Source organism: Oncorhynchus nerka, linkage group LG24, assembly GCF_034236695.1.
Source record: "Oncorhynchus nerka isolate Pitt River linkage group LG24, Oner_Uvic_2.0, whole genome shotgun sequence".
NCBI lineage: Eukaryota > Metazoa > Chordata > Actinopteri > Salmoniformes > Salmonidae > Oncorhynchus > Oncorhynchus nerka.
The window spans coordinates 17,371,307-17,388,325 of record NC_088419.1 but is presented as its reverse complement, the minus strand read 5'-3'; the positions used below and the strand labels follow the sequence as shown (position 1 = coordinate 17,388,325).

Here is a 17,019-nt window from a genome sequence, read left to right as displayed (position 1 = left end):
GACCATGTTATGATTTACAACATCCTCCCTAGTCGACAGTTGATAGGAGATCCCCAACTGCCCCGTTTCCATGGTGAAGCCGGTGAGGCCATATGATCACCTCACTTGGCATGTCAGCTCTTGTAGATCTTGTAATGCAAACAATACATGAACTGATACTCTATGTCAGGCCCCAATGCATCCCCCCTCACCCCTTCCAGGGTGTCAATGGCGTCATGACAACAGGTGCAAAGCCCCCCCCCCCCCCTCCCCACTAACTGAAACTGACAGTAACTGGCAGTATTTGCCTCCCTCTCAGGCCCTGTGTGTGTTAACGTTATGTTACAGGGTTTATTTGAAGGAGTGCAGATGTCCAGCGAGACACATGTTCAACATTTATCATCTTTATTTGGCCGCCATCTTTGGCGCTGAGGAGAGTGATGATAGCTATTTTTCAGAAGGAATGCTGTGTCGATTGTCTTGGGAACATTTTTAATGTTTCCCTCACTATTTAAATTATGAGAAATATGACATTACCTCCAGGACTTTAGGTGATCTAGCCCTACAGACAGAAACAGAAGAACAGGACTTTAGGTGATCTAGCCCTATAGACAGAAACAGAAGAACAGGACTTTAGGTGATCTAGCCCTACAGACAGAAACAGATGAACAGGACTTTAGGTGATCTAGCCCTACAGACAGAAACAGATGAACAGGACTTTAGGTGATCTAGCCCTACAGACAGAAACAGATGAACAGGACTTTAGGTGATCTAGCCCTACAGACAGAAACAGATGAACAGGACTTTAGGTGATCTAGCCCTACAGACAGAAACAGATGAACAGGACTTTAGGTGATCTAGCCCTACAGACAGAAACAGATGAACAGGACTTTAGGTGATCTAGTCCTACAGACAGAAACAGATGAACAGGACTTTAGGTGATCTAGCCCTACAGACAGAAACAGATGAACAGGACTTTAGGTGATCTAGCCCTACATACAGAAACAGATGAACAGGACTTTAGGTGATCTAGCCCTACAGACAGAAACAGATGAACAGGACTTTAGGTGATCTAGCCCTACAGACAGAAACAGATGAACAGGACTTTAGGTGATCTAGCCCTACAGACAGAAACAGATGAACAGGACTTTAGGTGATCTAGCCCTACAGACAGAAACAGATGAACAGGACCTTTAGGTGATCTAGCCCTACAGACAGAAACAGATGAACAGGATCTTTAGGTGATCTAGCCCTACAGACAGAAACAGATGAACAGGACTTTAGGTGATCTAGCCCTACAGACAGAAACAGATGAACAGGACCTTTAGGTGATCTAGCCCTACAGACAGAAACAGATGAACAGGATCATTAGGTGATCTAGCCCTACAGACAGAAACAGATGAACAGGACCTTTAGGTGATCTAGCCCTACAGACAGAAACAGATGAACAGGATCATTAGGTGATCTAGCCCGACAGAGAAACAGATGAAGTGCAAAGCCCTCCCTACAAACTGATATCCAATTCAAACGGAAAATTCAAATGGCAAACAAATGATATGGTTTGAATGGTTGGTTGGGGGCTTGTAGTGTCTCAGTGTTTGACATCAGGCCATGAAAGTCTATGCTATGATAATATGGTCACCTATTTTGCCACCCTATCAGATTAATATGCAAAATGTCATTGTCGGAGGAGGAGAGAGAGGTGGAGAGATGAGACAGAAAGAAGGAATAACATCAGAATATTAGCTTGAGACAATTTGGATGGACATGATTTGTTGTTTGATAGTTCAATACAGTAATATTTTCCTCCAATAGACACGTAGCAGACTTGTTCCAGTCAAAACTACCAGTCGTGACCTGCCATTGTAATAAAGGATAAGGCATTATACCTGCAGATGTTAACTTAAGTGTCATAGGATATAAACGTATTTGTTTTCCACTGACTCATCCTGTTGCTGTCTGCTGTTTACCCAGGGGGCCTCAGCTGCTTCAGACAGAACCACCAGAACCTGTGTGACCACTCCCTCCACCTCCACGAGAGCCTGGACGCCGGCATAGGCGTCAGTGGGGCCTCCGGCCACACGGGGGCACTACCTCACTCCATGTCCCTGCCCTCCACGCCGGACATCGAGGACGCCGAGCTGACGCCCATCCTGCCCTTCCTGTACCTGGGCAACGAGCACGACGCGCAGGACGCCCACAGGCTACAGCGCTACAACATCGGCTTTGTGCTCAACGTCACCACCCACCTGCCGCTCTACCACTATGACACAGGCCTGTTCAGCTACAAGCGGCTGCCAGCCACCGACAGCAACAAGCAGAACTTGAGGCAGTACTTTGAGGAGGCGTTTGAATTCATCGGTACGCAGGAAAAGTCAGCTAAGTCTAGTCATTGCATGGTGGTATGTACAGTGGAAGTGTATCCGGGAGGGCAGGGGCGGAGGTTGCAGTCGGTGGCAGCGGTGGGATCTCATTTCTCATTGAATCGATTCTGTTTTATAATGTTCTTTCAAGCCACATTAGGATTGGAGTTAGTCGGTGATTTAGCTTGGTTGATACATATTCAAATGGCTTGTTTTTATCGATCAGAGGCTGTGCAGGTTGTCTGACCTTAAAAATTATGGATTTGTTAACACTACCGTTAGTATACAGTATTGCACAGTGTAGGTTTTGAGTGAGTGGACTGCAGTGAAAAATATGACATCAGTTACATGACTAAAACATGAATGTGATGTTGTTGAAGTCATGTTTTATGTTACCATGACGAGTTCTATTCTGACGAGTTGAAAATGCTCCTCTCTCTCCTCTCTCTTCAGAGGAAGCACGGCAAGCGGACATGGGCCTCTTTATCCACTGCCAGGCAGGCGTGTCTCGCTCGGCCACCATCGTCATTGCCTACCTGATGAAGCACACCTGGATGACCATGACTGACGCTTACAAGTTTGTCAAGACCCGGCGGCCCATCATCTCCCCCAACCTCAACTTCATGGGCCAACTGCTGGAGTTCGAGGAGGATCTGAACAACGGCATCACACCACGCATCCTCATGCCAAAGCTCATCGGTGTGGAGACCATGGTTTAGGAGGACACCTGCCATTCCTGGTTTAGGAGGACATCCCACTCACTCTACGGGCTACTCTTGACAGGCTGATTCTGAGAGCAAAATCACTTTATTTCAGAATCTCCAAGTCATGCTCTTCTGGGATTGTCACAGGAGTGTCAAGGTTCTGGGTCAACGGCGATGAGAAACACCCCAGAATACCTGCTGTTCCGAACTGGCTGGCTTTCTGGAGGAACAAGAGTGTTGGGGAGAGAAAACGGTCAGTGGGAAGCTGTAGTGCATGACCATGGAGGAGCAAAAACATGTAAGGAAAGGAAAATAGATGAACTATTTCTGAAGAAAAAAAACAGCATGTACTGTGGGGACTTAGCAGGTTAGCAGTGAGAGAAACGGACTCTTCAGACTCACACTGTGCTGTGGCTCACGGTTATTGTTGCAGGCAGGCTGGGGCCGAGCTGGCCGAGGCGGTGCCTGTCAGAAAAGATGAAGACTTGTTTGGTGTGTTAATGTTCTTGTTCTATTTTTATACAGGGGTTTATGGGGGTGACCATGACAAGCCCAAAGTGGCTTACTGTGCAATAATGTCTGAGTGGAATGCGGCTGGGAGCCTGATCTTATGTGTATATATGGGTATTCAATGACGATAAAACATTTCCATTTCGCCACTGATTTGACATGAAGTAACCTTTTTTGAATTAATTGTTGTTATCGATTCTGTATTTTTTTTACGCATACCATTGAGCTGTTACACTATATATATAAAAGTATTTGGACACCCCTTCAAATTACTGGTTTTCGGCTATTTCAGTCACACCCGTTGCTGACAGGTGTATACAATCGAGCACACAGCCATGGAATCTCCATAGCCTAACATTGGCAGTAGAATTACCTTACTGAAGAGCTTAGTTGCGTTCAACGTGGCACCGTCATAGGATGCCAGCTTTCCAACAAGTCAGTTCTTCAAATTTCTGTGGGCGGCAGGTAGCCTAGTGGTTAGAGTGTTGGGCCAGTAACCGTAAGGTTGCTAAATCGAATCCCCAAGCTGACAAGGTAAAAATCAGTTGTTCTGCCCCTGAACAAGGCAGTTAACCCACTGTTCCTAGTCTGTCATTGTAAATAAGAATTTGTTCTTAACTGATTTGCCAAGTTAAATAAAAGTAGAAATGTCTAGGAGCAACTACGGTTCAGCCGCGAAGTGGTAGGCCCACACAAACTCACAGAACGGGACAGCGTAGTGCGAAGAAATAGACTGTCCTCGGATGCAACTCTTGAGTTCCAAAATGCCACTGGAAGCAATGTCCGCACAATAACTGTTCATCGGGAGCTTCATGAAATGAGTTTCCATGGCTGAGAAGCTGCACGCAAGCCTAAGATCACCATGCACAATACCTAGCTTCGGCTGGAGTGGTGTAAAGCTCACCGCCTTTGGACTCTGGATCAGTGGAAATGCATTCTCTGGAGTGATGAATGCCGCTTCACCATCTGGCAGTCCGACGGACTAATCTGCGTTTGGCGGATGCCAGGAGAACGCTACATGCCCCAATGCATAGTGCCAACTGTAAAGTTTGGAGGAGGAGGAATAATGGTCTGGGGCTGTTTTAGTTCTAGTGAATGGAAATCTTAAGGCTGCAGCATACAATGAGATTTTAGACGCTTCTGTGCTTCCAAATTTGTGGCAACAGTTTGGGGAAGGCCCTTTCCTGTTTCAGCATGACAATGCCCGCGTGCACAAAGCAAGGTCCATACAGAAATGGTTTGTCGAGAACGGTGTGGAAGAACTTGACTGGCCTGCACAGAGCCCTGACCTCAGCCCCATCGAAAACCTTTTGGATGAATTGGAATGCAGACTGCGAGCCAGGCTTAATCGCCCGACCTCACTAATACTCTTGTGGCCAAATGGAAAAAAGTCCCTGCAGCAATGTTCCAACATCTAGTGGAAAGCCTTCTCAGAAGAGTGGAGACTGTTATAGCAGCAAAGGAGGGACCAACTCCATATTAATGCCCATGATTTTGGAATGAGATGTTCGACTAGCAGGTGTCCACATACTTTTGGTCATGTAGTGTACGTTTGGCACAAGTTTGATTGATAAAATATGTTTTTTATGTCAAATTCTTGGCACTAGTGTGCCTTAGTTGTCTGTGCATATTTGTTTAATTCTGTTTACTCTTCAAAAATACATGAAACCATTCACATTGTCTGTGTGTTTTGTTTTGTCACTGTGTTTTTCCATCTCCCAACACCATCAACCATACCATTTGTTTTTAGTAATACATTTACTGCCATAAAGAGCTTTGTACCACAAGTTTACTGAAAGCAGATTGCTCCTCAAACAAAATGGTGGTTATCCTGTTTTAAGTATTACTTCAGTTGTAAAGTAGATTTGAGGACTATTCACTGCCTGCTATAGTCTCTCCTGTTCCTTTTGAAATAGTTTTCCCGCTTCTAACTTGTCCCATTTGAACGTAGTGTCTAACCTGTAGATATATTTTGGTGTAGTTGCCCTTGTAGTGTATGTTACTACATTTGCTCTCTGAGTATGGCCTAGTATGATTTACTACATCACAAGGTAACAGCTGTCCGTGAATTGGGCCTCTGGCATCAAATGAGACATTGTATCCAGAGACTGTGGTAGAAGCAAGGTACTGTAATCCCTTTCTAATATTTTGAAACCTCCCAGCCCTGCCGCTAAGCTAACGAGCAGCTCTTGTTCTGCTGCCTCGCGTAACGCCAAGCTCGGCTGTCACGTGCAGTACTAGTGCCTCTATTGATGCCTTAACTAACTCCTGTCTTTTCACCACGGGGCCTGTTTGCGCCACTGTACAGTGCAGGCCATCATCGCATGCAGACAGAAGCAGCCGAGCAGGCTGGGGTCGACTTCACGGCCTGCGGATACAAACCAACCCTTCAGCATCAGTAGTCAACTCTGTGATACGTTCAAAGCGATATTTACACAGTTTGTTTCTTGGTAAGTCTGAAACAAATCTTCTTTAAAACAAAAGTATACACCTCACACACATGGTTATGGGCTTAAAGAAATAAGTAGAAATGTATTTGCATCCCAATTTCACACTTTATAATCAGCACAGAAGACTGAAATATAACAAAATTGTTTGACATAGAAACACCAGATTTTCAGCGTGAAAAAAAAGAAAGTTGAGTAATTATGAAAAATACGAATAAGATTCCACCGATCAGGCCACTAGAGGGCGATTTTGTCATCTGACTGCAGGAAAGGGGTACTAATGTGACTCTGATCTGCTGCTGAATCATTAGAAAGGAGAAGTGAGAACCTATGTGAAGTGTAGGCCGCATAGAACTCTCTGTTACGGTGGCTGTGGGAGTGTGCATGATCCCTCGCGGAACTTTTGAATATCAACAAAAGATGAGTCATTGAAATGTACCCTTGCATAATGCATGCTGTTTCAAACAAGACGACTTGCAGCCACTTAGCTGCTAATTATGTTGATGCTTAGTTTTGGACCTAGCTAGCATTAGTGTTAGCGTTAGCGTTAGCGTGACAACTCAACAAATGACATATTAGACAACGAAAAATAAAACAAGAGTCGTATTCATTAGGGCGTTTCTCAGTCCAAGTGATCCCTCCCTGTTTCGGTCCATTTTCTTCCATTTAGTGCCTAATGAATACCACCCAGAAACAAGGACATAACATGGAATCGTACAGTAATGTCTGAATCAATGAGGAAAATGCACTTTTTTGTTTGTTATGCCTTTGCACGCTAATCGTAATATTTGTTTCGTAGTGTCCTTGAGGTTTGAACCGTAGTTACTTTGCATATAGTTTGTATACCGTTGCTACTGCTGCACCCAAAACATATAGTCCTCTCAAGAAAGAACGAGATCGTCGAGGGAGACGGCAAAGTAAGTGTTTGCACAGGTAATGAGAATACATAGCATTTATTTAACCACAAAAGATCTCTATGTATAAGGTTGAGAAATGACATTTTCAGAATTCTCACCTATACCTCCTGTCTTCGGTTGCTATGATCATGTACATTGGCTATGATATGGTTGCTATGATCATGTACATTGGCTATGATATGGTTGCTATGATCATGTACAGTACATTGGTGTTTATTGGTGCTCTACAAACACTGTATTTGGGTATGATAAAGGTCTATAACAGTTTACCACACATTTGTAGCTAGTACATTTATATGAAATGATAACCATCTACAATAAAGTCCACATCCTAAAAAAATATAGAACTGACATTTATATCCACTGGTTCCTAATCCTGTCCTTAATGGCACATATTGGGTTTTCATTTGTAATTACAGTACATGGTATTGGATTGATACATGTAAACGGTGTACATTATTCTTCTTCTCTGGTTGGGAAACAAAGCATGTCTGTTGTGTGTCCCCAGTCCATTCTCTGTCCAATGATGCTCTCTCACTGTGGAGGTCAAGATTTCATGCTTTTGGTTGCGCCCCGAATGACATCCTATTCCCTGTATTGTAAACTTCTTTTGATAGGACTTGTCAAAAGTAGTGCACTAAATAGGGAATAGGGTGCCATTTGGAATGTACATTTGTGTTTTGTCAAGGTGGTTTTGAGTGACAGCCCCCTGAAAGGGGATCATATAAACCTGTCATATTTGATGTGGGACTGTTTATGACTAGACCTGTTTAAGAGTTTCTGCTTTGGGCTCGGAGACTCTGGGGAGAGCAGGGGGGTCACTATACAAGTGTATGTACTGTACAGTCAGTCATTGTGTCTGTCTATAGTTCCGCAGTTAAAGTACATACACTATATTCACAACTTTCTTTCTATGCATATATCTATTACTATTTTTGCACTGACCTATGGATGGACAGCTGGATTTTATTTTTTCACACAAAGGGTGCTATTATAATGGAGGCCTTCTCCCTGACAACAGCTTTTTGCATGACCTGCTCAATATTCCCCCTTATGAAGGATCTATGACCCTCTCCTCCTCTATGCTTAAATCGTTTCGGTTTAAGCACTGTCATTTTGTAATCCCTTACCCTACTTGTGATGTTTGAAATAAACAGAGAGGCTAAAAGTTTACTCTGGGGTTACTTGTGTTTTTGTGCATGGATATCTTCTTCCGTTTGATTCAATTGCCTGGTCGCATTGACTGTAAGCACACACAATTTTCTCTCTATTTAATTTTTATGTACATTATCAAACATCAACAATAACAACAACAACAGTTTGACCACAGTGTAACGCCACCACGCCGTCCATAAAGAGTGGCCCTTCTCCAAGTTATCCCAGCCTCCTGAAATGTGAATAGCCACGTCGCCGCTACACCGAAACAGAGTTGTGAATTATTTTCACTCGTCCATTGAACCCTTTGTCACATAGCAGCAAGACTTATGGGGCCTGTATTTACTCCGACCCTGCAGGAATCCACTGCCGCATGGCTAGGGGGTATGGGGGGGTTTGACTAGCACCAAGCAGGTCAAGTTCTCTCCATAGGAACAGGCCCAGAAATAGTTTTTAGTGTTGTTTCTAATTACGAGTGATGAGCGTCCCTGCCTCATTAATCCTTTGCTATCAGCACTGGGCAGGCCGACGGCACCAGAATAACTCTGATCCTAGAGCCGCTGCATGCTGCTCCCCCCCCCCCCCCCCGACCCCCGGCCCCCCCAGCCCCAACCCCTGCCCCAGCTATGCTTCATGGCGGTATCAGGAAAGTCTCTGGGCCCGAGAGGAGGTCCTATCTCTTGGAAACACATATACAGTATATACATGCTGGAAACTTGTGTACTGTAAACATACAAGCTTACACACACACACACACACACACACACACACACACACACCGTGGACACACACACACACACCGTGGACACACACACACACACACACACACACACACACACACACACACACACACACACACACACACACCATGGATACACACACACGCACACACACACACACACACACACACACACACACACACACACACACACACACACACACACACACACACACACACACACACATGGTTGTGAACACTCCGCTGCCTCCCAGACAGAAATAAACCAGGGAGGATGTTTCAGCCTGAGTCCTGCTGCACTGGCAACAGTCAAAACAGTTTCCTGTGTCATAGCAGGGATGAAATCGACCTGCTCGCATGCTATCCCTTCAAGTCTAGTTAAAATACAGTAACATAAATACTGTAACTGCCCTTTTAACGGTGTTGCTTGCTAAACTTTATGCTCTCTAAAAACTAGAAGGCTTCCAGATGTTTCTATTACAGCCTGATTTTTTTTTTTTTTTTTTTTATTTCACCTTTATTTAACCAGGTAGGCTAGTTGAGAACAAGTTCTCATTTGCAACTGCGACCTGGCCAAGATAAAGCATAGCAGTGTGAACAGACAACACAGAGTTACACATGGAGTAAACAATTAACAAGTCAATAACACAGTAGAAAAAAAAATGGGCAGTCTATATACAATGTGTGCAAAAGGCATGAGGAGGTAGGCGAATAATACAATTTTGCAGATTAACACTGGGGTGATAAATGATCAGATGGTCATGTACAGGTAGAGATATTGGTGTGCAAAAGAGCAGAAAAGTAAATAAATAAATAAAAAAACAGTATAAAAACAGTATGGGAATGAGGTAGGTGAAAATGGGTGGGCTATTTACCAATAGACTATGTACAGCTGCAGCGATCGGTTAGCTGCTCGGATAGCTGATGTTTGAAGTTGGTGAGGGAGATAAAAGTCTCCAACTTCAGCGATTTTTTGCAGTTCGTTCCAGTCACAGGCAGCAGAGTACTGGAACGAAAGGCGGCCAAATGAGGTGTTGGCTTTAGGGATGATCAGTGAGATACACCTGCTGGAGCGTGTGCTACGGATGGGTGTTGCCATCGTGACCAGTGAACTGAGATAAGGCGGAGCTTTACCTAGCATGGACTTGTAGATGACCTGGAGCCAGTGGGTCTGGCGACGAATATGTAGCGAGGGCCAGCCGACTAGAGCATACAAGTCGCAGTGGTGGGTGGTATAAGGTGCTTTGGTGACAAAACGGATGGCACTATGATAGACTGCATCCAGTTTGCTGAGTAGAGTGTTGGAAGCCATTTTGTAGATGACATCGCCGAAATCGAGGATCGGTAGGATAGTCAGTTTTACTAGGGTAAGCTTGGCGGCGTGAGTGAAGGAGGCTTTGTTGCGGAATAGAAAGCCGACTCTTGATTTGATTTTCGATTGGAGATGTTTGATGTGAGTCTGGAAGGAGAGTTTGCAGTCTAGCCAGACACCTAGGTACTTATAGATGTCCACATATTCAAGGTCGGAACCATCCAGGGTGGTGATGCTAGTCGGGCATGCGGGTGCATGCAGCGATCGGTTGAAAAGCATGCATTTGGTTTTACTCGCGTTTAAGAGCAGTTGGAGGCCACGGAAGGAGTGCTGTATGGCATTGAAGCTCGTTTGGAGGTTAGATAGCACAGTGTCCAATGACGGGCCGAAAGTATATAGAATGGTGTCGTCTGCGTAGAGGTGGATCAGGGAATCGCCCGCAGCAAGAGCAACATCATTGATATATACAGAGAAAAGAGTCGGCCCGAGAATTGAACCCTGTGGCACCCCCATAGAGACTGCCAGAGGACCGGACAGCATGCCCTCCGATTTGACACACTGAACTCTGTCTGCAAAGTAATTGGTGAACCAGGCAAGGCAGTCATCCAAGAAACCGAGGCTATTGAGTCTGCCGATAAGAATATGGTGATTGACAGAGTCGAAAGCCTTGGCGAGGTCGATGAAGACGGCTGCACAGTACTGTCTTTTATCGATGGCGGTTATGATATCGTTTAGTACCTTGAGCGTGGCTGAGGTGCACCCGTGACCGGCTCGGAAACCAGATTGCACAGCGGAGAAGGTACGGTGGGATTCGAGATGGTCAGTGACCTGTTTGTTGACTTGGCTTTCGAAGACCTTAGATAGGCAGGGCAGGATGGATATAGGTCTATAGCAGTTTGGGTCCAGGGTGTCTCCCCTTTGAAGAGGGGGATGACTGCGGCAGCTTTCCAATCCTTGGGGATCTCAGACGATATGAAAGAGAGGTTGAACAGGCTGGTAATAGGGGTTGCGACAATGGCGGCAGATAGTTTCAGAAATAGAGGGTCCAGATTGTCAAGCCCAGCTGATTTGTACGGCTCTAGGTTTTGCAGCTCTTTCAGAACATCTGCTATCTGGATTTGGGTAAAGGAGAACCTGGAGAGGCTTGGGCGAGGAGCTGCGGGGGGCGGAGCTGTTGGCCGAGGTTGGAGTAGCCAGGCGGAAGGCATGGCCAGCCGTTGAGAAGTGCTTATTGAAGCTTTCGATAATCGTGGATTTATCGGTGGAGACCGTGTTACATAGCCTCAGTGCAGTGGGCAGCTGGGAGGAGGTGCTCTTGTTCTCCATGGACTTCACAGTGTCCCAGAACTTTTTGGAGTTGGAGCTACAGGATGCAAACTTCTGCCTGAAGAAGCTGGCCTTAGCTTTCCTGACTGACTGCGTGTATTGGTTCCTGACTTCCCTGAACAGTTGCATATCACGGGGCTATTCGATGCTATTGCAGTCCGCCACAGGATGTTTTTGTGCTGGTCGAGGGCAGTCAGGTCTGGAGTGAACCAAGGGCTGTATCTGTTCTTGGTTCTGCATTTTTGAACGGAGCATGCTTATCTAAAATGGTGAGGAAGTTACTTTTAAAGAATGACCAGGCATCCTCAACTGACGGGATGAGGTCAATGTCCTTCCAGGATACCCGGGCCAGGTCGATTAGAAAGGCCTGCTCACAGAAGTGTTTTAAGGAGCGTTTGACAGTGATGAGGGGTGGTCGTTTGACTGCGGTTCCGTGGCGGATACAGGCAATGAGGCAGTGATCGCTGAGATCCTGGTTGAAGACAGCGGAGGTGTATTTGGAGGGCCAGTTGGTCAGGATGACGTCTATGAGGGTGCCCTTGTTTACAGAGTTAGGATTGTACCTGGTGGGTTCCTTGATGATTTGAGTGAGATTGAGGGCATCTAGCTTACATTGTAGGACTGCCGGGGTGTTAAGCATATCCCAGTTTAGGTCACCTAACAGAACAAACTCTGAAGCTAGATGGGGGGTGATCAATTCACAAATGGTGTCCAGGGCACAGCTGGGAGCTGAGGGTGGCCGGTAGCAGGCGGCAACAGTGAGAGACTTATTTCTGGAGAGGGTAATTTTCAAAATTAGTAGTTCGAACTGTTTGGGTATGGACCTGGAAAGTATGACATTACTTTGCAGGCTATCTCTGCAGTAGACTGCAACTCCGCCCCCTTTGGTAGTTCTATCTTGACGGAAGATGTTATAGTTGGGTATGGAAATCTCTGAATTTTTGGTGGCCTTCCTGAGCCAGGATTCAGACACGGCAAGGACATCAGGGTTAGCAGAGTGTGCTAAAGCAGTGAGTAAAACAAACTTAGGGAGGAGGCTTCTGATGTTGACATGCATAAAACCAAGGCTTTTCGATCACAGAAGTCAACAAATGAGGGTACCTGGGGACATGCAGGGCCTGGGTTTACCTCCACATCACCCGCGGAACAGAGAAGGAGTAGTATGAGGGTGCGGCTAAAGGCTATCAAAACTGGTCGCCTAGAGCGTTGGGGGCAGAGGATAAGAGGAGCAGGTTTCTGGGCATGGTAGAATATATTCAGGGCATAATGCGCAGACAGGGATATGGTGGGGTGCGGGTACAGCGGAGGTAAGCCCAGGCACTGGGTGATGATGAGACAGGTTGTATCTCTGGACATGCTGGTTGTAATGGGTGAGGTCACTGCATGTGTGGGAGGTGGGACAAAGGAGGTAACAGGGGTATGCAGAGTGGGTCTAGGGGCTCCATTGTGAACTAAAACAATTATAACTAACCTGAACAACAGTATACAAGGCATATTGACATCTGAGAGAGACATACAGCGAGGCATACAGTAATCACAGGTGTTGAATTTGGAAAGCTAGCTAAAAACAGTAGGCGAGGCTAATCCGCTAGCACAACAAACAGCAGGTAAAATGGCGTTGACTAGGCAACGGGGCCGACAGGTAAGACAAACAAGCAGAAAGGAGTACCATGATTAATGGACAGTCCAGCGTCGTCAGCTATGTAGCCAAGAGATCAGTGTCCAGGGGGCAGCGGTGGATGGGCAGGGGGCTGGGCTGGCGAGTGTTATCCAGTTTTTTTAAAAAAACTAACAATGACTAACTAGCTTGTAGCTAGTTAGCTGGTTAGCGTCTGGAGGTTCTTGAGTGTGTCATAAAAATAAAAATAAGAGTAAAAGTAATAGCGATTCCGTATCACATTGGGTGAGGCAGGTTTCCGGAAGGTATAAACAAATTAAAAATCAAAAAGAGATAGAAAGTAAATTGGGTCAGAGAGTGATTGGGACGCGGTGGTTCAGACGGTTAGCAGGCCTGTGCTAACAAGCTAACAGTTCGTAGGCCCGAGCTAGACAAGGTAGCAGTTAGCGGACCGGAGCTTGACAAGCTAGCCGTTAGCAGGCCGAATTAGCAAGCAGGGAGATAGCGAGGGCTAGAGAGTTAACCTTTGGGGGACGTCGCGATGGGGTGAGTCTGTTTATTCCTCTTCATGCGGTGAGCTGAAGATACAGCGATTCAGAAAGCTCGCGGGCCTTGGCCAGCAGATGGATCTTTGGCGATGTCGCAGCGGAAAAGCCTGTTGAAAACCCCCTCGGACGATTATGTCGGCGGACCAGTCGTGATGGATCGGGCGGGGCTCCGTGTCGGCAGTAGAGGGTCAGTAGAGGGTCCAGGCCAATTGGCAAATTAGGTATTTTTGGACCTCTTCGGCTAGTCGGGAGATGGGCTTAGCTCCAGGCTAGCTCCAGGCTAACTGGTGCTTGCTCTGGGACAGAGACGTTAGCCAGGAGTAGCCACTCGGATTGCAGCTAGCTATTTACGATGATCCGGTATAAAGGTTCAGAGCTTGCGGTAGGAATCCGGAGATGTGGTAGAGAAAAAGCAGTCTGATATGCTTTGGGTAGATGTCGCGCTGGTGTCCTAGTTAGCGTTGAAGACCGCTAGCAGTGGCTAGCTAGTAGCTAGTTAGCGGCTAGCTTCTGATGAGGGTTCCGATTCTAAAGTATAGAAAAAGCAGATCCGTACCACATTGGGTGATGCGGGTTGCAGGAGAGTATATTCAGCCTGTAGTTGGAAAGTGAGATTAAAATATGTACGAAATATATACAGAAAAAAAAAAAAACGAGGAAAAACTATATTTACACTATACAGGACGGGACAAGACAAAACACACGTCCGACTGCTACGCCATCTTGGTACGAATCGAATGATGAGATAAGATGCGAGCTGGTTGATTTTAGGCACTAAATAGCTACACCATTGTTCATTTCGTGCTGTCTAATGTAGTGTATAGTTTTTTTAGGACGCTACTGTATTAGCCTGGCTAGCCTTGGCCCCAAATTATGAATTACCCAAGTACTGAAACACTCAATAACTTGAAAAGGCTGATCACAAGAAACTTCACAAATATGAGTCGCTGTAGAACTTTTTGAGGATCTGGGAAGTGGGGAGAGAGCATGACAGTGTGTGGAGAGGAGAGGGAAACAGTCTCTCTCTCTCTCTCTCTCTCTCTCTCTCTCTCTCTCTCTCTCTCTCTCTCTCTCTCTCACCTGCTGTCTCGATCCCTGAATGCTCGGCTATGAAAAGCCAGCTGACATTTATTCCTGAGGTGCTGATCTGTTGCACCCTCTACAACCACTGTGATTATTACTTGACCCTACTGGTCATCTATGAACATACAGTACTAACATCTTAAAGAACGATCTGGCCTTTGGCTATGTACTCTTATAATCTCCACTCAGCACAGCCAGAAGAAGACTGGCCACCCCTCAGAGCCTGGTTCCTCTCTAGGTTTCTTCCTATGTTTCTTTTTTCTAGGGAGTTTTTCCTGGCCATTGTGCTTCTACATCTGCATTGCTGGGTTTCTGTATAAGCACTTAGTGACAACTGCTGATGTAATAAAAGTATTGATGGATGGATGGAGAGAGAGAGAGAGAGAGAGAGAGAGAGAGAGAGAGAGAGAGAGAGAGAGAGAGAAAGAAAGAAAGAAAGAAAGAAAGAAAGAAAGAAAGGAAGAAAGAAAGAAAGAAAGAAAGAGAAGGAGAGAGAGAAAGAGAGAGAAAGAGAAGGAGAGAGAGAAAGAGAAGGAGAGAGAGTAAAGGAGTAAAGGAGAGCAGGTGTTCATGTGGAAGTGAGGAGGACAGGGAAGGACAGGGAGCCATACACCTGAGGAAGAGACACATTTTCAAAACATATGGGTTCATTGATTATCTGTCATGTTTACAACTGTCCAATGGTCCAAACTACATTTATCTAATCATAACTTTATTGATGAGACTGTGAAGTGACATGGTGTTTTACAAATGGAAAAGTAATCTTGGTGCAGAGTGCCAGGGGAAAATGATGTTGTCCTGAACCGATTCATATTTGATCCTGATGGCCTCCTCCCGGCCACACACACGCACGCACGCACGCACGCACGCACGCACGCACGCACGCACGCACGCACGCACGCACGCACGCACGCACGCACGCACGCACGCACGCACGCACGCACGCACGCACGCACGCACGCACGCACGCACGCACACACACACACACACACACACACACACACACACACACACACACACACACACACACACACACACACACACACACACCCCTAATCCCACTATCAGACCAAAGCCCTCCTCCCTCCCTTTACATCTCACCTCAACCCTGGGAAATCCCCCACCCAGCCTTTATATCAACCTAACCCACTCAGTATCTGCACAAATGGGTAATTAAAATATATATTATCTCTCTCTCTCTCTCTCTCTCTCTCTCTCCCTCTCTCTCTCACCCACACACATCCACGTTTGTATTATTATCCCTGTGGAGACCAAAATGTATTCCCATTCAAAATCCCCTTTCCTTAACCCCTAACCCATAACCCCTAACACTGACCCTAAACCAAACCCTTAACCTAACCCTAACCCTAACCATAATCTTAAACCTAACCCTTAACCTAACCCTAACCTTAACCTTAACCCCAAACCCCTAAGACTATTTGCAACCCTAACCCTAATTGTAGCCCTAACCCTAAACCTAAACCTAACCCCTAAACCTAAAATAGCCTTTTTCCTTGTGGGACCGGAGAAATGTCCCCACTTGTCTGAATTCTCATTGTTTTACTACTGGTACCAACAAGGATTGTAAAAACAAACCACACACGCACGCATGCACACACACAGAGTTGAATTGAAAGTTGTGAATGTAAACAGTGAGATACGCAGTCAAATGGCCTCCCTATCAGTGTCATATACAGGGTAAACCAATAGGTCTATCAATTACTTCTGTTTCCTTGGATACTTCCATCAACAACAGCTGCAGAGTTTAACAAACTAGGCCCATGCAACCCAATCACACTGGCCAACATATCACCCCTGAAAAATGCCTTGATGATGAAAATAGACAAGTATTTTTGTGATGGGGAATCTAAGAAGCTAATCATATCATGGGACAAAATCACCAGTAAATCATCCTACGGTGAGAGTCATAGAAAGGCTACTTATTACTGCACACTGGATTTTGGTGTCTGAAATTACAGCCATTGACCTTAGCTGTGGTTGGCAAAGTGTCAACTCTGCAAACCTCATGCCCAGGTTTTGAAATAACTTAGAGAGGATTGATGTAGTTGATAAATTTAGGTTGTTGTAACGTTCCAGTTTAGTTGTTGGACATAGGTATATTTTTCCCATAGTAACTGGACCCACATTCAAACTCTGTCCTTGCAAAGCTTTGAAAACAATTCACATTCTTTTAGAGGTAATAAATTGCGACACATCATTCAGGGGCCCCCATCTGTTTTGAATGTTACTTTGGCATTAATACGTGTCACATATCAGTTTGCAAACAATGTAAAAAATCTTTGAGTTAATAAAGCCGC

General features: G+C 45.6%; 1 protein-coding gene across 1 annotated transcript in view; it reads left to right on the top strand.

Moving 5' to 3' along the window:
* The window catches only part of LOC115107592 (dual specificity protein phosphatase 10-like), a 14,769-nt gene extending 6,676 nt beyond the window's left edge, over window positions 1-8,093 (top strand). Inside the window, exons 3-4 of the mRNA XM_029631019.2 lie at window positions 1,954-2,340; window positions 2,796-8,093. Coding sequence (XP_029486879.1) covers window positions 1,954-2,340; window positions 2,796-3,061 — 653 coding nt within the window. The 3' untranslated portion in view covers window positions 3,062-8,093. The remainder of the gene's footprint in view (window positions 1-1,953; window positions 2,341-2,795) is intronic.
* Window positions 8,094-17,019: the final 8,926 nt, after the last annotated feature.